Source organism: Oncorhynchus masou, chromosome 26 (assembly GCF_036934945.1).
Source record: "Oncorhynchus masou masou isolate Uvic2021 chromosome 26, UVic_Omas_1.1, whole genome shotgun sequence".
NCBI classification, from domain to species: Eukaryota; Metazoa; Chordata; class Actinopteri; order Salmoniformes; family Salmonidae; genus Oncorhynchus; species Oncorhynchus masou.
The window spans coordinates 7,290,900-7,313,300 of NC_088237.1; the positions used below are offsets into that span (position 1 = coordinate 7,290,900).

The 22,401-nt window shown below is 42.0% G+C and overlaps 1 protein-coding gene across 3 annotated transcripts in view; it reads right to left on the minus strand.

Annotated features, from left to right (window-relative positions):
* The window catches only part of LOC135514702 (chemokine-like protein TAFA-5), a 159,274-nt gene that overhangs the window by 106,609 nt on the left and 30,264 nt on the right, over window positions 1-22,401 (minus strand). The window contains exon 1 of one of the 3 annotated variants that reach the window (XM_064938231.1): window positions 11,528-11,722. The exons of the other annotated variants lie outside the window; for them this stretch is intronic. Coding sequence (XP_064794303.1) covers window positions 11,528-11,618 — 91 coding nt within the window. The 5' untranslated portion in view covers window positions 11,619-11,722. Of the gene's footprint in view, window positions 1-11,527; window positions 11,723-22,401 lie in introns of those variants that run through there. 3 annotated transcript variants of the gene reach the window in all.

A 22,401-nucleotide genomic window follows, 5' to 3' on the forward strand; every position in this document is an offset into this window, starting at 1 on the left:
GAGCCGATGTATTCAGTGTGTGTATGTGTGTGTGTGTGTGTGTGGTCTGAATAAAGATTTGTCTGTGCTACAGAGACAAGCACGGACACACCGGCTAGGTAAAGTTGCATGTTTACAGACTGACCCCATTGCAGCGAGCTGTGCGGAGCTGTAGCTATAATGTATGCTTGAGGTAAACCATTATGACAGGACCTACACGTTTCCCCTTTTCTCCATCTGATTGCAGCAGGCGCATTCTCACTCCTGCATCCACGCAGGCCTATTTATTACATCTCATTTGGGTGTGATATTATCCTTGGGCTTCTGTAGCAACACCAGGTTATCATGTATTGTTTTGTTAAGCAAGGCAATGTGCCAGCCCCACATATTTCAATCGCTGTGTAAATATCATTATTAAAATTGGATGTTTCTTCATCTTTTTTGTGTGTGTGTGTGTGTGTGTGTGTGTGTTCTCTGTGGCACAGATACCTCATTGTCTGAGTCCTATCCTCTCCGTGGTTGTATCATTTTTTCCCTCCCCCCCACTGTGATTATTCCTGCAATATGAAATGTCATGGGATATATATACGTGTGGACTCGAGGTGCAAAGGGAGTTTGAAGTCAAATCAAAGTGATGAAAAAGACACTGGGGAAGCAGTATCCGCCAGCCTGCCAATATGCACACCAATGCATACCGAATGGATGTTATGTTATATTGAGATGGGTAGAAAGCTTTGACCTGAATGGCCAGCCCAGCCCTAATGTTTCCATAAAGACATTAGGTGTGTGTGTGTGTGTGTGTGCGTGCGCGTGCGCGTGTCACATGCAGACATGTGTGCGTGTAGCCTAATCAATCCAGAAATCAACTCCTGCAGGTGCTTGCAGTAGCAGTAGTTTGCCTTTGACCCAGAAGCTAAGAAAAGTGTCCTGTATCTATGAGTCTGTTTTAACAAGGCCAGTCTGTCTAATGATGAAGTTATTCCATCCATACGGAATTAACTGCAGTGATTATGATTAAGCTAAAGCAGTCTTGTTTTTTTTCCCCCTGTGGATATTGACAGGGTTGTAAAGACTAACGTTAAACTATATGGAGCCATGCCTGCAACCATAAAGGTAGCTGTAAACTGACATCCAACAAATGAGAGTGTGAGAGGGAGAAAAAGAGAGAGAGTTGGGTGGGTGGGTGGGTGGGTGGGTAGTGTCAGCCTTACTCCTCCGGAGTACATTGCACTCACACAGTCATACACTTCCATGTCTATGTACGGTACGCCACCAGTGAATGTCCATTCCCATGTACTAACTCCAAACCATTTACATGGTTCTAGCCTAACCCTAGACGCAAGCAATCCACTTTTGCCACTGCAAACCAAAAATGACTTTCAAATGAACAAATCATATAGGACATTACTATTATCGCAATGACACTCGAGCTAAGATAGCAGTTGATTACTATGTCAGGTGAAGCACATATCATTCTGATAGCGGAGAACGGGGCCAATTAAGTTGATCACTGTGTTGTGATTTTGGGGGTTTAGTTGCATGACTAACATCTATATCACCCCGCCTGACCATCATCCAGGCACACATAATAAAATGACCAGGTCGATGAGTGTGTACTTCAAGTAGACAGTCATGATTACTTTTCCCATACGCGTTTACAGAAAAACTATTTTCCTCCATTGTCTTTGGGTCAGGATGAAATTGTTCTCAGCATTCAATCTATTCAAGTTGTGCCAAGCTAAGGGAATGTGGCGTCCAATGTTTTAGGATATTCATTGTGTCATTTCTTTTAATTCGTTTTTCAATTGAAAATAAAGAGCCGGCGATCATTGACGGAAGCGGGAGGAGGAGGAGAGACGTGGAGGAGAAGGAGCCTGTTTGGATTCAAGTCAGCCGCAGAAAATAAGGGTCTTTATGAAATTGCTTTAGACACAATCGGACACGCAAGACAAAGACTGTGGCTGGCCTTGTTAAAATCGATGTCTCCATTATTCCCGAGGAAAAGAAACATGCAATTCATTCCAGTGAAGCATGGATTGTGTTTTTACCCTGTTAGACAGAAGGTAATGTTCTACAAACAAACTAATCCCATATAAACTAACATGTCCATTATAGTGCAATCAACAGTGGTACTTTGAGTAGCCTTCGATATATGTCATCTATACTCTGTAATACAATGCAACCGAAGAGAAGGAGCACCCCCTCCTCCCTGACAGTCGATTAGACAAACGGCCCTCCAAGTCTCTAACCCCTGGGCGGCTCCCCCCGTCTTTACCACTCTGCGCGCGCGTGGGTTTTGTGTGTGTGTGTGTGGAGTGCATGCATGTGTCTATGTCTCTCTCTCAATTGTTGTGGGCTTTACTGAGACCCTAGTTGCCACTAAACACTGATCTATGGTCTAGGTGTTCAGGTGCATTTTACCCCTGTGGTTCAGGTTATGGTGAAGATGTGCTGAAGGACATGCTGCCACTACAGTAGATCTGTACCTAAAGGCTACTTGTAATTGTAGCAGATATACAGACAATAACAGGGGTGGAAAGAGTGGTCACTTAGGTCTGGGGCCTTTAAAATCAAATGAATGCTATTCACTGGGGACAAACTAGGGAAGGAGCGCAAAACCAAGACCACTTTTCTGATAAAACCCTAACCCTATAACTCCACAGGGAGCTTTCGTTAGCTAACATTGGAAATGTACTGTCCTCAGGGCACTGACAAAACTGTAATCAATAAAACCCTAAGTATATATGGTGCAACAGATGGGCAGGTTCCAAATACTGTATACCGGGGTATTTGGAAATAGCCACGGATTCGTTTTTCAATACCGTCAAAACTGTTTTTTAAATACATTTGAATATTTGTAGCTACTTTTTAAGTTAATATCTGCAATCAACTTGTGTTAGGAGATGAAGCAGTCTGCGTTCTTCATTTCACCTCTCACATTACATTATGAAGTTAACTGCAGTTCCCCAGAACAGTTGAGCAAGTCAGGTGTTTGTTTGTAAATAGCACAGCTAGTCAGCCAAGTACTGTAAGTGGATGAATAAATATGAGGACGAGGTTTCTTTAAGTGTTAGCTTTCTGCCATGTTTGAGAAGTCAAAGTGCTTTGGATGAGTTATCTGTACAGCTGCCACTGCTATCTTGATGTCCTTGTGTTTTTTTTCTCTCCTTTCTGTCCTCGGACACTCAGTCTGTTCCTCCCCATCTTGTCCGAGCAGAGCAGGCAGGCATGTTGCCCTAGCAACTCCAGACTCCACACAGACACAGCGTGTACACATACTGCGCCAGAGACAGTTCTGTTCTTCATTCAGACAAGCATGCTTGAAAACTTTGTTTGTTTGCACAATGTCTCTCATTCACATTAGCTTGTAAATGTCCTAGCTCAACAAAAATGACATTCGAGCTGGATTGTCTGTCTTGGCAATTAGGTTATTTTTGTTTGTGGTCAGTAGTATATTTAGTTAGCAACCTCTATGAAAATGCACTAGTATTTATGGTAATTTTGTTAGCATTCTGCTCATTGGGCTTTTCTTGCTTTTTTAGCACCCCCTTGTGTACTAAGATGGTAATGCTGTATCCCATGAGAGAAGGAAGGTATGATGATATAAACATCTGTATTTCCTCCAACCCGTGCCAAAACCAGGGCTATTTAATCTGATTTATGACTAGATTTTTAAAAAACACACAACAAATCTGTATTTTCAATTATATTTGATTCATACAAACCTGATTTTTCACTAATTCAATCGGTTATTGTCGTATTCTTAAATTTGTGAAATACAGTATATTCCAACCCCTTTCAGATAATTCTATTCAACTGCTAATCCTTGATGTAAGGAAACCCTCACCTATACAGCATAGTTGGTGAGGTAACAAAAAGAGTTGGGGAGGTGACAAAATAGGGATTTCCGCATACAGTACAATAGCCATGAGCCCTTATTTGCATCTGTGTAGTGTGTAGTGTGTGTAGTGTGTGTGTGTGTGTGTGTGTGTGTGTGTGTGTGTGTGTGTGTGTGTGTGTGTGTGTGTGTGTGTGTGTGTGTGTGTGTGTGTGTGTGTGTGTGTGTGTCTGCCTGTGTGTGTCTGCCTGTGTGTGTTCTGTATGGGAGTATTTCTGGCACGCTAAACAAATGTACAGTGCCTTGCAAAAGTATTCATCCCGCTTTAAGTTTTTCTTATTTTCTTGCATGACAACCTGTAATTTAATTACATTTTTATTTGGATTACATGTCATGGACATACACAAAATATACCAAATTGGTAAAGTGAAATTTAAAAAATCAAAACCTGAAAACTGGTACGTGCATGTGTATTCACCCCTTTGCTCTGAAGCCCCTAAATAAGATCTGATGCAACCAATTACCTTCAGAAGTCACATTTTAGTTATAGTCCACTTGTATGCAATCTAAGTGTCACATGATCTGTCACATGATCTTAGTTCATATACACCTGTTCTGAAAGGCCCCAGACTCTAAAACACCACCAAGCAAGGGGCACCACCAAGCAAGGAGCACCATGAAGAGCAAGGAGCTCTCCAAACAGGTCAGAGACAAAGTTGTGGAGAAGTACAGATCAAGGTTGGGTTACAAAAAAAATATCAGAAACTTTGAACATCCCACGGAGCACTGTTAATTCCATTAATAGTGCACCAAAACTCAGGGACCAGGTGAGGGGGACATTAATCAGAGAGGCAACAAAGAGACCAAAGATAACCCTGAAGGAACTGCCATCAAGGAAAATGCTGTCTCTGGCACAAACCCAACACTTCTCATCACCCCAAGAAAACCATCCCCACAGTGAAGCATGGTGGTGGCAACATCATGCTGTGGGCATGTGTTTCATTGGCAGGGACCGAGAAACTGGTCAGAATTGAAGGAATGATGGATGCCGCTAAATACAGGGAAATTCTTGAGGGAAACCTGTTTCAGTCTTCCAGAGATTTGAGACTGGGATGGAGGTTCACCTTCCAGCAGGGCAATGACTGCTAAAGCAACACTCAAGTGGTTTAAGGGGAAATGTTTAAATGTCTTGGAATGACCTAGTCAAAGCCCAGACCTCAATCCAATTGAGATTCTGTGGTATGACTTAAAGATTGCTGTACACCAGCGGAACCTATCCAACTTGGTGGAGCTGGAGCGGTTTTGCCTTGAAGAATGGTCAACAATCCCAGGGGCTAGATGTGCCAAGCTTATAGAGACATACCACAAGAGACTTGCAGCTGTAATTGCTGCAAAAAGTGTCTCTACAAAATATTGACTTTGGGAGGGTGAATAGTTATGCACGTTCAAGTTCTGGTTTTTTGTCTTATTTCTTGTTTCACAGTAAAAAATATTTTGAAACTTCAAAGTGGTAGGTATGTTGTGTAAATCAAATGGTACAACCCCCCAAAAATCTATTTTAATTGCAGTTTGTAAGGCAAAATATTGTGAATACTTTCGCACCCCACTTTATTATCTTTGTCACCTCAGCCTGGATGCAGTGCTCAAGGGCAAAACAACCAAATCCATCCTTTTCTTTCTGCAGGTTAAAGCATCTTTGTGAGGAAGAGCAACATTAATGAATGTGCCTGCCATCTGTACATGCTGTACATGTAAGTCACACTACTATGCAACGGTAATTACACTATAACGTTTACCAGCACTTTCATCATAATTATGCAATATGGGTATCACAAAGACAAAATAACACACCAGAGGATCACACATCTTTCAAATAGACACTATAATGCTACATGTCAACTTTTATGTCAAACTGTTCTCTCTGACACCATTCCATAACACCACATGTCAAACTGTGAGAGATCAATTTAAATCAACTGGTCTGGCACAGAGAAATGTGACAGTTGGGAGGAAGGCAATATAGGTGTCTTATTATTGAACTCCCAATGGAGAGGTTCCCCTTTCGACTGTCACTCTAGGCTTCCTCTTCATTTCTGAGTCGTAACCTGCCTAAATGACTACAGACCGTGGCACTCACATCCGTAGCCATGAAGTGCTTTGAAAGACTGGTAATGGCTCACATCAACACCATTATCCCAGAAACCCTAGACCCACTCCAATTTGCATACCATCCAAACAGATCCACAGATGATGCAATCTCTATTGCACTACACACTGCCCTTTCCCACCTGGACAAAAGGAACACCTATGTGAGAATGCTATTCATTGACTACAGCTCATCGTTCAACAATCATAGTACCCTCAAAGCTCATCACTAAGCTAAGGAACCTGGGACTAAACACTTCCCTCTGCAACTGGATCCTGGACTTCCTGACGGGCCGCCCCCAGCTGGTGAGGGTAGGTAGCAACACATCTGCCACGCTGATCCTCAACACTGGAGCTCCCCAGGGGTGCGTGCTCAGTCCCCTCCTCTACACCCTGTTCACCCACGACTGCATGGCCAGGCTCGACTCCAACACCATCATTAAGTTTGCTGACGACACAACAGTGATCACCGACAACGACGAGACAGCCTATAGGGAGGAGGTCAGAGACCTGGCCGGGTGGTGCCAGAATAACAACCTATCCGTCAACGTAACCAAGACTAAGGAGATGATTGTGGACTACAGGAAAAGGACCACCGAACACGTCCCCATTCTCATCGAGGGGGCTGTAGTGGAGCAGGTTGAGAGCTTCAAATTCCTTGGTATCCACATCAAGAACAAACTAGACTGGTCCAAACACACCAAGACAGCCGTGAAGAGGGCACGACAAAGCCTATTCCCCCTCACAAAAGATTTGGCATGGGTCCTGAGATCCTCAAAAGGTTCTACAGCTGCAACATCGAGAGCATCCCGACCAGTTGCATCACTGCCTGGTATGGCAATTGCTCGGCCTCCGACAGCAAGGCACTTCAGAGGGTAGTGCGTACGGCCCAGTACATCACGTGGGCAAAGCTGCCTGCCATCCAGGACCTCTACACCAGGCGGTGTCAGAGGAAGGCCATGAAAATTGTCAAAGACCCCAGCCACCCCAGGCATAGACTGTTCTCTCTACTACCGCATGGCAAGTGGTACCGGAGTACCAAGTCTAGAACAAAACGGCTTCTCAACAGTTTTTACCCCAAGCCATAAGACTCCTGAACAGGTAACCAAATGGTTACCCGGACTATATGCATTGTGTGCCTCCCCAACCCCTCTTTTACGCTGCTGCTACTCTCTGTTTATCTTATATGCATAGTCACTTTAACTATACATTCATGTACATACTACCTCAATTGGCCCGACCAACCAGTGCTCCCGCACATTGGCTAACCGGGCTATCTGCATTGTGTCCCACCACCCGCCAACCCATCTTTTTAAGCTACTGCTGCTCTCTGTTTATCAGATATGCATAGTCACTTTAACCATACCTACATGTACATACTACCTCAATAAGCCTGACTAACCGGTGTCTGTATATAGCCTAGCTACTCTTATTTTCAAATGTCTTTTATCTGTTGTTTATTTCTTTACTTACCCACACACACACACACATACTTTTTTTTCTCTGCACTATTGGTTAGAGCCTGTAAGTCAGCATTTCACTGTAAGGTCTACACCTGTTGTATTCGGCGCACATGACAAATAAACTTGACAAATTTGATATGGCTTGTATTGGTGGTCTGTAACAAATGTCTTGGTGAAATGTATTTATTGATTTATGAGCTGAAGCACCACTTAAGTTAACTTGTCAGTCAAATGAGCTAAATGACAGGCATGTTAAATCAGTCCAAAATGCTCCATATAAAGTGTACAGCGTCATTGACTTTATGGGTTAAATTAAGGATTATCTAGTCATTGTCATTGTCATAGGTGAGCCACTGCATAGGATTATAATAATGTGGCATTCTAAATCCTCCATCTCCACATCCTCATCCCTCAACTCGTGAGGCCAGCAGCATACCACCCTGCATCCCACCGCTAACTTGCATCTGAAGCTAAGCAGGGTTGGTCCTGGTCGGTCCCTGGATGGTAGAAGTCCTGATAGGACCAGATGCTGCTGGAAGTGGTGTTGGAGGGCCAGTAGGAGGCACTCTTTCCTCTGGTCTAAAACAATATCCCAATGCCCCAGGGGATGGTGCCCTGTGTAGGGTCCTGTCTTTCAGATGGGACGTTAAACCGGTATTCTGACACTCTGTGGTCACTAAATATCCCATGGCACTTATCATAAGAGTAGGGCTGTTAACCCTGGTGTCCTGGCTAAATCCCCAATCTGGCCCTCATACCATCATATCCACCTAATCATCCCCAGCTTCCAACTGGCTCTCACTCATCCCCCCTCCTCTCACTTCTAACTATTCCCCCATGTCGTTGCTGTAAATGAGAATGTGTTCTCAGTCAATATACCTGGTAAAATAAGGGATAAATAGAAAAAAGTAGATGCTGTGTCATATTATGCAAGATGCAACAACCTCTCTCCTGTCTGTTCAAAATTCCAGCAAAGCAATGATGCATGCCTACCTAAGATACCTTTTCCTGACACCCTGCTGCTATCTGAAAACCTGCAGAAGGAATGTCATTTGTTTCCTTGTATTTACATTGAAATGCCAGGGTACTGCCAATATATTTCATGAGATATATTATTCCTCATGTTCTCTGACTACACTGAATTCGGAAAGTATTCAGACCCCTTTACTTTTTCCACATTTTGTTACGTTACAGCCTTATTATAAAATTGATTTCATCGTTTTTTTCCCTCAGAAATCTACACAAAATACCCCATAATGACAAAGCATGGGGAGCGTCGCTGCACAGCTATTTTCAGCTCTCTCCAGAGATGTTCGATCGGGTTCAAATCTGGTTCAAGTCAGAGCTCTGGCTGGGCCACGCAAGGACATTCAGAGACTTGTCCTTAATTAAGCATCTCCTGCATTGTCTTGGCTGTGTGCATAGGGCCATTGTCCAGTTGGAAGGTGAACCTTCGCCACAGTCTGAGGTCCTGAGCACTCTGGAGCACGTTTTCATCAAGGATAACTCTGTACTTTGCTCCATTCATCTTTCCCTTGATCCTGACTAGTCTCCCAGTCTTTACCACTAAAAACCACCCCAGCAGCATGATGCTGCCACCACCATGCTTCACGTTAGGGATCGTGTCAGGTTTCTTACAGATGTGACGTTTGGCATTTAGAACAAAGAGTTCAATCTTGGTTTCATCAGACCAGAGAATCTTGTTTCTTGTGGTCTGAGAGTCCATTGGGTGCCTTTTGGCAAACTCCAAGTGGGCTGTCATGTGCCTTTTACTGAGTAGTGGCTTCCGTCTAGCCACTCTAGCGCAAAGGCCTGGTTGTTGGAGGGCTGCAGAGATGGTTAATCAATTTCAGAATAAAGCCGTAATGTAACAAAAGTGGGAAATGGGAAGGGGTCTGAATACTTTCCAAATGCAGTGTATATAGAGTCCTGCCTGCCTGTATAAGTTAGGTATATATCATGCTGAGGAAGCTAAATAATAGCACTTATTTCATTTGCAAAACTATTTAATTTTTGGGTTGGGTAACATTCAATGCAAACAGATGTGGAAATATTTCATTTTTGACAGAGAACATTACAAAGGATTGTGCTACTAGCAACTGTATGAGCAAAATCATATTGCACTACTTACCATAGGTGCCTTTTTATTATTCTGGCCCCAATAGACTGTCATTAATGCAGTCCTTATGAATTCATTATATCAGCAGCGTGTATTTTACTCTGTAGCCTAGTGTGCATTTTGACCTTGGCTATTCCAGCAGCACAAAGTGAACATGGTCCCAGCTTCGTTTGTATGCCTCTCCTACTTCCTTGCATAGATTTCAATAAAATAAATACATCCCATAATAGACTTCCAATTCCAAACCTCTGATATAATAAAGCAAAAAACATGATCAAAATAACCAAAGAATGCTAATCATAAAATACATGATTGCTAGACATAAAATACATGTGTGCTAACCGATTTGTTATTTTTGTGCTGTGGAAAGGAATGTAATGATATCCACAAAATGCTATTGAACGTGGACAAATATAGCCTTGGTCACGATCACAAACTCATTGACCAGGAAGGATAAGATCTTTTGAATTTGTGCATTCATTGCCATTCCGGAAGAATACCACAGCCTATGATAGGCTGCCTATAACATTCCCATTCCGGGAGAATAGCATGGCCCTGGCCTATCACACGCCACATGGAGTTCAGTTGGGTGGATGTGGATTATTTGAGCTGTAGTCAGATCTCAGAGCCACGACAGACCCTTTTAGCACTGTAGGCACAAGATTAACAGGAAAGGTCACTTGGCACGCATACATTTCTCTTTCCACCATGTGGCACAGAGATGCCATGGAGAGGGAGTCCATTTGCCACCAGTTGACCTGCCTTTCTACTGACAGTGAGGAGAGGAGCCTGGCCGAGTTGTAACCTAATGACCCTGCTGCCTGCCACACACACACCCACACACACAAAGAGTGCCCCGAGCCTCACGCCAGACATGAGAGAAAAGGCATGGCAGTTTGTGCATAGAATATCTATTCAAAGCTTTACCCATGAGAAATCCAGTGGCATTTTAGGTTAAACCACATTACCAGAGGCCTTTCATACCACCTTAAGTATGTCTGAATACACTGCAATCACATCAGGTTTCCTACTTTGAGGATGCATTTAATGAGTTACGACTAAATACAATCTTATAGGTTATCTACAGTACTTCAAGCTGCAACAGATTGTGACAGCTTGAAAAGGTTGTGGCTGTATAAAAATTGTAAAAAATGAAATCAATAAAACAATTGGAAAATTTGTCCAAATTAAAACCAATGAATTGTCTTAAAAAGCAGTAAAAAAAAAGTCTCCATTTTTCATTTAGAAATTACATTAAGGCAGGCCAAAATAAAACCATATAACGATACAGCAGGGCAGAGGGCAGCACTAAGGTTTGTAGCTCGAGCTTCAACATAAGGGGAATGAATGTTTAGCAAAGGTTGGATCGTATCCAGTGGCCAAGCACAAGGCGTGACAACAAGAATAACAGCGGCCAATACGAGGAGATAATACGGGTTTGTTCTCAGCCTTACTTTAAAGCTAGACTATAGTGCCATCTATTGAAGACCTCAACTATAAATCACACCATCTATTGAAACAGGATACGACCCACCCATATATTAACGTTATATACTGTATCAATGTATTTATCTTCTGTTCTTTTTCTGTGGGTAAATTACCACAAAAACAAGATATATATATATATAAAATTGGATCAATTGGATAGGTCTATAACTTGTTGACATTAACCAATAGGAAAGCATTGCTGGTGACACTCAGACCATTGAATTGTTCACGTTCATCAAATAGATAGATATTCATTTTATCGAATCAATTGTATTTTTTGTCTTGGGGTCAAATCCAGCAGGTATGCGCCGTGGCGAAGTTGATTATTAAGCATGAGAGCCAAAGACGCCTCCTGCACGAAGCTCTTTTATCGGGCTATGAGACTTGACATAATACATCATGAAAGACAGTACAGACAGGCGACATGAAAACAGAGCTATGTAATATGACAACGCCATTATATAATGGTCTGAAATCAGTCACATAAACAATTACCTTCTTTGAGCAAGCGTGAGTGGATGAGAAGAATAACAAAACAACAGATTGCCGCTCCGGCTAAAGCCCAGGCAACTCTGAGAAGCTGCATCCTGGCTGGTGAGTGGCGACGACTTAATTCAAACACCCGAGGAGATAAGTCAGAAGTCTTCAGAGACACACACAGCCTTCCATTCTGCTCCCATCCAGCGCAATGCTTCTCACCCCCCACCCCCCACCCCCAAAAAATACAAATAAGAAAAAATAGGTTTGTTTTGTGAAAAACACAAAATATATCCCCCTTTAGTTCGCTTCGGAAATAGCTGGGACGAATACAAATACTAGTCAGTCGGTCAGGTGAAGGGGAAACATAGATGATCCCGCCCGTGGAAAAGGACTCAGTGCTGGGTCAAAATTTAAGTGTGGGGTGCCTCCGTATGAAGCGGGGCTGTTAAACCCCCATCGTTTGAAGTGCTGGCATTCCCACTAGCACTTCACCCCCTCGTCCGTTACTCGGCCACCGCAGGCTCACAAGCAGCTTTCTCTTCGCTCCCTCTCTCGGACTGCTGTGCGGGGATACGGTAATTCGGTGCGCTGATCACCACTCTCCTCCAGTAAATGTTCCACACAACTCCGGCGCAGGAATAGACTCGGAAGCTGGCAGCACCACCATGTCGCTCTGCAGTAGAGCTATATTTCCGTTTAGTTTCAGTCAGATAGCACGCAGATAGCACAGGGATAGCTCACAATCTGTGGATACCTCTCGTTTTAGTTGATCTACATGTAGATCATGAAAGATGCTCGCATCTCTTTAGATTTGGAGGCGATTACCTCCCGAGCTTTATCAGATAAAAAAACAAACGCGCAATAGACCGTCTTCCGTTAAGTTTCTTGATCTACTTCGGGATTTCGATACATTTGTCAGTTAGTGATGATGATGACAAAGTGTATTTTGGCCTCACCATCCCTGATCTCAGTACCGGTTCTTCGGGCTTTCCGGTTCTCTTCGCCAGGCAACCGCATATAAAGTCGACAGACGCGACTTTCTCTCTCCCTGCTCTGTGCTCTCCCGGTGAGTGACGTCACAACAACTCCCCCCCACAATATGTTTCCTCGGGCGAATTCACAGAGCCAGTGTGAGGAGAGGAGGAGAGGCGTGGAGGGGATTGAGGAGGAACGGGGCTGGTTGGCAGATGAAAAACTGCATTGCTCGTTAACTACCTAATTACAGTGTCCCTATTCTGCATTTGGAGAACTTTGGTTGTATTACCTTAGGGCACATCCAATTGAATTTCAATGCATTTTTTAAAACATATTTTTCTATTTCAAATGTAGCCTACAGGCAAGATGCCTAGCACCCAGCTTGTGCCTTTAGTAGACTATAGACATATTTCAAAGACAGATTTTCACAAATTCTTTCAAACCAAAGTATTTTTAAATACAAGAATATGGGCATATAGGCCAATCACATGCAATGTCTCCTGCGAACCAGTGTCCAGCCCATTTCCAAAGCCCTTGACGGGTCTGTGCCAATTCTCATATTCTATTTTTATTCAACTAGGCAAGCCAGTTAAGAACAAATATTTATTTACAATGATGTCCTACTTGGGAACATTGAGTTAACTGCCTTGTTCAGGTGCAGAACGGCAGATTTTTATCTTGTCAGCTCTGGATTTGATCCAGCATACTGGCCCAACGCTCTAACCACTAGGCTACTTGCCGCCCCAAAATCTATAGACAGTATAAACAAGTGAATCCACTGATATAGTGCATGTACTGTAGGGGGTTGAACTTCATCCAAACAAACCTCAGTTGCAGTGTCAATAACTTGGCTCCTGCAGCTATTTCACCGCTAATTAATGGTGTGGGTGTGGTGTGAAGGAGGTATTAACAACAAGGGCATCCATGTTTGATGCTGCCTTTGTAAAGAGAGAGAGAGAGAGAAGAGAGAGAGAGAGAGAGAGAGAGAGAGAGAGAGAGAGAGAGAGAGAGCGAGCTCCTCCCAGCCTCTTCCATTCTCAGGCTGTAATCTATCAGTCAGTGGGACAGCAATTAACGGAGACCTGTCCACAACTTGTCTGCAAAGGGGGTGGGGTGTGTGTGGAGGGATGGGGGCAACATGGCTTACATTAAATATGGTGAACCCTGTCATTACCGGTCACTAAAACGCTTCAGCTTTGTTATTTATAGGACAAGGGCAGAAATGGCAACAAGCTTGCACAGTCTCACAGCAGAATTGGATGTTCATCCACGTTCTCCAAACTTCAAATCTCGAAGTTGCTCCAAAGGTCAAATTTCGCAGAGCTTTTGTTGCTACTGCTGCTCTGTATCATTTCATTTCTCCAAACGTTAAACTTCGAAGTTAAGGGTTAAGCTTAGGCACACATTCCAAATGATTAAGGAAAGGGTTAAGGTTTGGGATAGGGTTAAAACCAAAATAAATTTAAAAAACAGTTCTGATCCAGAGTCATGTGATTACACCCATGCAGCAAAACCCAAGCCTACTCGATGGTAATAGCGCTCACTGTTATGCCTAGTGGCCAGTTGTGAAGGCATTTTCTGACGTCCTCAGGACATGGATAGACGTCCAATTTTGACATCAATCATAAATGACCTGGCTGAGAAATAGCCCTTAACCACAGACTATAGGTTCAGATTACCATATAACCCCCAAGCCTAATCCTATTAAGGGAATGATAATTAACTGACCCTGCATAAGTGCTTGGTGGCAACAAGTCAAACATCCATGAGCTGAACAGTATCCTCAAGCACACATAATATAGGCCTTCTAATAATCCAAAGAGCCTTATTAGACTGTTCTAGAATACTTCTAAGCTAAAAGTCCAGGTGTCTCTAGCAAAGGCACGAGTAGGAGTGCAGCTACAAAGACGTGTTACGCTGTCTAGTCTTGTGCAGAAACAGGAGTTAGAGTCCTACAGAAAGAGTAGGAGAGTGTTATACTGTCTGTAGCCTGCCTCATTGTTCAACTTGCCTACCCTCGTTTTTCTCTCCTCTCTGTGTCTCCCTGCCCGGAGCTGAGGAAAGCATTACTTGCTTTGTCCTCTGTTCTGTTCACATCGTCGGTTCGGTGCCATACCATGGCCCATCCCAATAAAGGCTATAACAGCAGCAAAAGAAAAATGTATTCACTGTATTCCCCATTATCTTCTACGTGGACAATATGCTTGAAAGATGACATGATCAGAAGTTAATTAGCCCTTATTGTCCAATTCTGCTTTTGTCTCAATGCTTGTTAGAAGTCCGCCGCAAGAGAATCGCTCTACGGAATTCAGAGAAGCAGTTTGATTAATTGATACAGAAATAGGAGTTGAACCATTATTTTCTAGTGAATAATTTTGAAAAATGTTTTACTTTAACAACTAAGAATCGTATTATCCTCCATCGTTAGGGCAGTGGATGAATCGAATGCATTATTATTGCCCGAGCCTGTATTATTTAAATATTTAAAAAAAGAAATATGGGCTACAGAAGCCATATGGCATGAAGTAATTTGAAGCCATGTGGCATAAAGTATTACAAGCCTTAGAAATATCCAAAGGATGAAACATTTAAAAAAAAAAGGTTATTATGAGAACAAAGAAGATAGGCATGGATACTGTGGGAACATGTAGGTTTGAGCAAGTATGATGTCATTAATGTTTGTTGAAATATACAATATGTATGTACATCTGAGTTGGTGTTTTTGTTGTTGTCTTTATTCCTCTTTTTTCTTTCTGTTGAAGGTCGGCATTAAGTCTCAGCCAATGTCATGTCTAATTTAGTGGGTCCATGTCTGTGAAATGTTAAGTTGTCTGTTGTGTTTTGTCTATGTCTATTGTCTAAAAACCAAAATAAAATCGTCCACATTTTTTGGGGGACAGAATTTGTGTTGCCCAAAATGAAAACCAGTGAAAAGCAGTCTACAGCTTGACCTGTTGATGTTTCTTTGAAGAACTCCAGTGAAACACTAACACTTGTCTAATAAACCATTTCAAAGGACTCTTCAATAGCTCCCTTGAATCAATATGTCGTTATAATATATGCAGTACTCCAAGGCTCTCCAAGGATTTTCCTTTTGCCAGAAGAAATTAATATTTTCAAACACACAACAGAAAAATATATTTCAATCCAAGATGTGCACCCAACTAACAGGAGCAAAACGTTTATCTTCATCGTATTCCACATTATCTTCTATGTTTGAAAGATGGATTGATCCGAAGTGAATAAGAGCATATTGTACAATTCTGCTTTCGTCTGAATTCAGAGGAGCAGTTTCATTAATCAATACAAAAAAATAAGAGTTGAACCATTTTGATAAAACTTTTACTTCAAAAATGGAAATCAAGTGAACCTCCAATTCAAATAAATTGTCATGATCGCATACACATATGCTATTGTAGGTGTATTCATCTTTAAAACAGTGGATGAATCAATGCATTATTATTGAAATATTGAAAAAATGTGGGCTACAGATAGAAATAAAATACTATAAAAAAATTTGAAGCCATTTGGCATGAAAAACCCTAGAAATATCCAGATAATTAACAATGAGATTGTTTTATTATGAGAACAAACAAGATGGGTATGGATTCTGTGAGAACATGTACAGTTGAAGCCGGAAGTTTACAAACACCTTAGCCAAATCCATTAAAACTCAGTTTTCACAATTCCTGACATTTAATCCTAGTAAAAATGCCCTGTTTTAGGTCAGTTAGGATCACCACTTTATTTTAAGTATGTGAAATGTCAGACTAATAGTGGAGATAATTATTGATTTCAGGTTTTATGTCTTTCATCACATTCCCAGTGGGTCAGAAGGTTACATACACTCAATTCGTTTTTGGTATCATTGCCTTTAAATTGTTTAACCTGGGTCAAATATTTTGGGTAGCCTTTCACAAGCTTCCCCATTCCTCCTGACACAGCTGGTTTAACGGAGTCAGGTTTGTAGGCCTCCTTCCTCACAAATGCTTTTTCAGTTCTGCCCACACATTTTTTATAGGATTGCGGTCAGGGCTTTGTGATGGCCACTCCAATATCTTGACTTTGTTGTCCATAAGCCATTTTGCCACAAATTTGGAAGTATGCTTGGGGCCATTGTCCGTTTGGAAGACCAATTTGCGACCAAGCTTTAACTTCCTGACTAATGTCTTGAGATGTTGCTTCAATATGGTGTGCACCAGTTCCTCCTGCAGCAAAGCAGCCCCACAACATGATGCTGCCACCACCGTGCTTCACTGTTGGGATGGTGTTCTTCGGCTTGCAAGCCTCCCCCTTCTTCCTCCAAACATAACGATGGTCATTATTGGCAAACAGTTCTATTTTTGTTTTTCTTTGCAAACTGTAGTCTGGCTTTTTTCTGCCTGTTTTGGAGCAGTGACTTCTTCCTTGCTGAGCTGCCTTTCAGGTTATGTCGATATAGGACTAGTTTTACCGTAGATATATATACATTTGTACCTGTTTCCTCCAGCATCTTCACAATATCCTTTGCTGATGTTCTGGGATTGATTGCACTTTTTGCACCAAAGTACGTTCATCTCTAGGAGACAGAACGCGTCTTCTTCCTGAGCGGTATGATGGCTGCGTAGTCCGATGGAGTTTATACTTGCGTAGTATTGTTTGTTACAGATGAACGTTGTACCTTCAGTCTTTTGGAAATTGCTCCCAAGGATGAACCAGATTTGTGGAGGTCTACAATGTATTTTATGAGGTCTTGGCTGATTTCTTTTGAGTTTCCCATGAAGTCAAGCAAAGAGGCACTGAGTTTGAAGGTACGCCTTGAAATTCATCCACAGGTATACCTCTGACTCAAATGATGTCAATTAGATAATCAGAAACTTCTAAATCCATAACATAATTTTCTGGAATTTTCCAAGTTGTGTAAAGGTAGTCAACTTGGTGTATGTAAACTTCTGACCCACTGGAATTGTGATACAGTTAATTATAAGTGAAATAATCTCTCTGTAAACAATTGTTGGAAAAATTACTTGTGTCATGCACAAAGTAGACACCATAACCAACTTGCCAAAACTATAATTCTTTAACAAGACATTTGTGGAGTGGTTTAAAAACGAGTTTTAATGACTCCAACCAAAGTGAATTTAAACTTCCAACTTCAACTGTATAAATATATATATATATATATATATATACACACACAGTGGGGCAAAAAAGTATTTAGTCAACCACCAATTGTGCAAGTTCTCCCACTTAAAAAGATGAGAGAGGCCTGTAATTTTCATCATAGGTACACTTCAACTATGACAGACAATATGAGAAGAAAAAATTCCAGAAAATCACAGGATTTTTAATGAATTTATTGGCAAATTATGGTGGAAAATAAGTATTTGGTCAATAACAAAAGTTTATCTCAATACTTTGTTATATACCCTTTGTTGGCAATGACAGAGGTCAAACGTTTTCTGTAAGTCTTCACAAGGTTGTCACCCCCCCCCCCCCCCCCCACATCCCCAATCACATAGACACCCAAAAGTAGCCTACAGTATACACTTGCTCAAGTCTCAGAATACATACAGCTAAGTACAGCATAGCCTGCAGTCCAAGATTCTTAATATAATCATATCAGCAGCAGAGCTCAAGCAAGACAGCTCCCTAATTAGACCTGAGAAAAACCAATAGATTCACTGAGGAGTTAATTTGACCTGCAACCACCAACTCTTCACTCTTCACTCTCTCTCTCTCTCTCTCTCTCTCTCTCTCTCTCTCTCTCTCTCTATCCCCCTCTATTTCTCTCTTCGTCAGTATAAGCCACACAGTTCTCACCTGCTCTGATCCCATTCGTCAGCAGCTTAAGTGGCGTATGTTGGTGTGTTATGAGGCTGATTATGTTTGTTTTCTCTTGAATATTCATCAGTTTCTCAAAGTTTTACAGCCAGGAAGACACCTCATTAACTACAAACCTGATTGCACAGGGTTGAAAAAGAACACTTTTTTTACAACAATTTGCTGTGAATTAAATATGTGCTGCTTCAATGGTATTTTAAGGATTTCCATCCTGGACGGTATTGTTATAATAATTAATTTTCTATCGAAACTGATAACAACAAGTGTAACAAATAAAAATATTACTCTTAAAATTATTATCCATAAATCTGCCATGTTTTCTATGGCATAGACTGAATCCAGTTGAACGCTATGATACCTTATCGATGTCACTTGTTAAATCCACTTCAATCAGTGTAAATGAAGCGGAGGAGACAGGTTAAAGAAGGATGTTTAAACCTTGAGACAATTGAGACATTGATTGTGTCTGTGTGCCATTCAGAGAGTGAATGGACAAGACAAAAGATTTAAGTACCTTTGAACGGGGTATGGTGGTAGGTGCCAGGGGCACCAGTTTGTGTCAAGAACTGCAACGCTGCTGGGGTTTTCTCACTCAAACATTTCCAGCATGTATCAAGATTGGTCCACCACCCAAAGAACATCCAAACAATTTGGCACAACTATGGGAAGCATTGGAGTCAACATGGGCCAGCATTCAAATCAAATCATTTTGTATTTGTCATATGCGCCGAATAATACCCGTGGAAAGCTTTCGACACCTGGTAGAGTCCATGCCCCAAAGAATTTAGGCTGTTCTGAGGCCAAAAAAACCAACAACTCAATATTAAAAAACTCAATATTAGGAAGGTGTTCTTAACGTTTTGTATTGTATATATCTTGTGCCAAGCAACACGAAAGGAGCATGAACTAAAAGCCTGTTATAAAATAGATGGAATTCAATGCTGCCCGAACATCAAAGGTGCTTGTTTGCCTAGTGTTGTCATAGCCACACGGGAAATACAATAACCGAAACCTTGACCTGAGGAACAACTATAGCACTGCAGATACAAACAGGTTTTGATCTCCCTTCCAATAATTATTACAGGCAGTTTTACAAATCTCATAATTTTTTTTATAGTAGAATGGGAATGAACATCTTTTAAATATTTTGATCTTTGCAAATAGCCTATATTCCCAAGAATGGGTAACATTGTTCCATACCAATCCCTTTCATATCTAAAACAGGGGTTGAAGGCAAACCTTGGGCAGTCAGCCTATAGGCTAGTGTAGGACAAGTACTGTATGTATTTATAATGAAAATAATTCCTTTTATCTTTTTATAGATTCTCTGTGATATTCTTTAATAATCTTCCAAGTTTGGGGAAAACTTGATTCATGATTCAATATGTTGCATAAATATTCCAATGTTTTCCCTAATTGGTACGATACATCTAGTACATGTATATTTACACTGGACAAAAATATGAATGCAACAATTACAACGTTTTTTTCCGAGTTACAGTTCATGTGAGAAATCAGTCAATTGAAATAAATAAATTAGGCCCTAATCTACCGATTTCACATGAATGGGAATACAGATATGCATCTGTTGGTCACAGAATGAATAGTCCGGGTGGCCATTCGAGTAGCTGTTCAGGAGTCTTATGGCTTAAGCTGTTAAAGAAGCCTTTTGGTCCAAGACTTGGCGCTCCGGTACCGCTTGCCATGCGGTAGCAGAGAGAACAGTCTTTGACCTGGGTGGATGGAGTCTTTGACAATTTTTAGGGCCTTCCTCTCACACCGCCTGGTATCGAGGTCCTGGATAGCAGGCAGCTTAGCCCCAATGATGTGCTGGGCCATTCGCACTACCCTCTGAAGTGCCTTCGGTCGGATGCTGAGTATTTGCCGTACCAGGCAGTGATTCAACCAGTCAGGATGCTCTCGTTGTTGCAGTTGTAGAACCTTATTGAGCATCTGAAGACGCATACACAATCTTTTTAGTTTCCTGAGGGGGAGTAGGCTTTGTCGTGCCCTCTTCATGACTGTTTTGGTGTGTTTGGACCATTCTAGTTTGTTGGTGATGTTGACACCAAGGAACTTGAAGCTCTCAACCTGCTGCACTACAGCCTGTTGATGAGAATGAGGGCATGCTCTGTCATGCATAGGTGTAATAGGTGGCAGGGAAGTCAGGCGCAGGAGAGTCAAACTGAGGGTAAAATGGAGTCTTTTAATAAAGTTCCAAGAGTATGCTCCATAACAATAAATGAACAAACAAACCAAATATGGGTACGAGGACCCGACGCGCACCTATACAACAATCACACTATACTGACAATAAAACAATCTCTGACAAAGACATGAGGGGAAACAGAGGGTTAAATACACAACAGCACATGCCCGGAGCACCCGTCCTGGTAATCTGTCTGGCCCAGCAACCTTGTGAATGTTGACCTGTATAAAGGTCTTGCTCACGTTGGCTACGGAGAGGGTGATCACACAGTCACCCAGAACAGCTGATTCTCTCATGCGTGCCTCAGTGTTGCTTGCCTCAAAGCGAGCATGGAAGTAATTTAGCTCATCTGGTAGGCTCGTGTCACTTGTCAGCTCGTGGCTGTGCTTCCCTTTGTAGTCTGTAATAGTTTGCAAGCCCTGCCAAATCCAACGCACGTCAGAGCCGATGTAGTAGGATTCAATCTTAGTCCTGTATTGGCACTTTGCCTGTTTGATGGTTCATCTGAGGGCATAGCAGGATTTCATATAAGCTCCTTGAAGGCAGAAGCTCTACCCTTTAGCTCAGTGTGTTACCTGTAATCCGTGACTTCTGGTTGGGGTATGTACATACAGTCACTACGGGGACAACATCATCAATGCACTTATATTGATGAAGCCGGTGACTGAGGTGGTGTACTCCTCAATGTCATTGGAGGAATCCCGGAACATACTCCAGTCTGTGCTAGCAAAACAGTCCTGTAGCTTAGCATCTGAGTCAACTGACCAGTTTTCTATTGACGAGTCACTGGTGCTTCCTGCTTTAGTTTTTGCTTGTAAGCAGGAATCAGGAGGATTGACCGGGTGACTGGTCTCAGACAAACCCGCAGGTGAAGAAGCCGGATGTGGAGCTTCTGGGCTGGCATGGTTGCATGTGGTCTGCGGTTTTGAGGCCTGTTGGACGTACTGCCAAATTCTCTAAAACGACGTCAGAGGCGGCTTATGGTAGAGGAATGAACATGCAAATCTCAGCATCCCAAATGCACGCTCCCTTAAAACTTGAGACATCTGTGGCATTGTGTTGTATGACAACACTGCACATTTTAGAGTATTGTTCCTAGCACAAGGTTTACCTGTGTAATGATTATGCTATTTAATAATTTTCTTGATATGCCACACATGTCAGGTGGATGGATTATTTTAGCAAAGGAGAAATGCTTACTAACAGGGATGTAAACATGTGGACAATTTCTTGGATCTGTTATCTCAGCTCATGAAACATGGGACCAACACTTTACATGCGTTTATATGTTGGTTCAGTGAGTCTATGTTTGCTCACGTGTTTGTTCCTAAACTTACGTGCTCTTTACAACTTACATGACAGCGTTGCAAATTTCTGTAAATAATCTATGTTGTTTATACATACATGCAGCATATGAGCTGCGTATATAAACCAGTCATACGCCCATTATTTTTTTGTATCAATAAAAGTATCATAGATGTAGATACGTCAGCCAATGAAAGGTCAAAGTATATTTTGGTCACACCCTTCTCTGACCTGAAAACAAAGGCTGTTATAATTCCAAAATGTGTTGGTTTTTAACACCTCTGTGTTTTGTTCTCCCAGAGTGTCTGAATAACTATGGCACGTCCACAATGCTAAAGTCTAACCTTGGACAGGTACGGATCCTGTCCCCCAATACCGAAGGACCAGGTAATGGTTAGTAGAATATAGACTATTCATTTCAAAACCACTGAAGCACAGGATGAGAAAATAGGGAAAATCTATACAATCCCCGGTAACGAACAAACCCCCCCCCCCCACCCGATAGGTTGCAGGACAACTGACGGGGGGAAGAGAGGAGGAGAGAAAGGGTTGAGAGGAAACAGGTGAGCACAGTGGG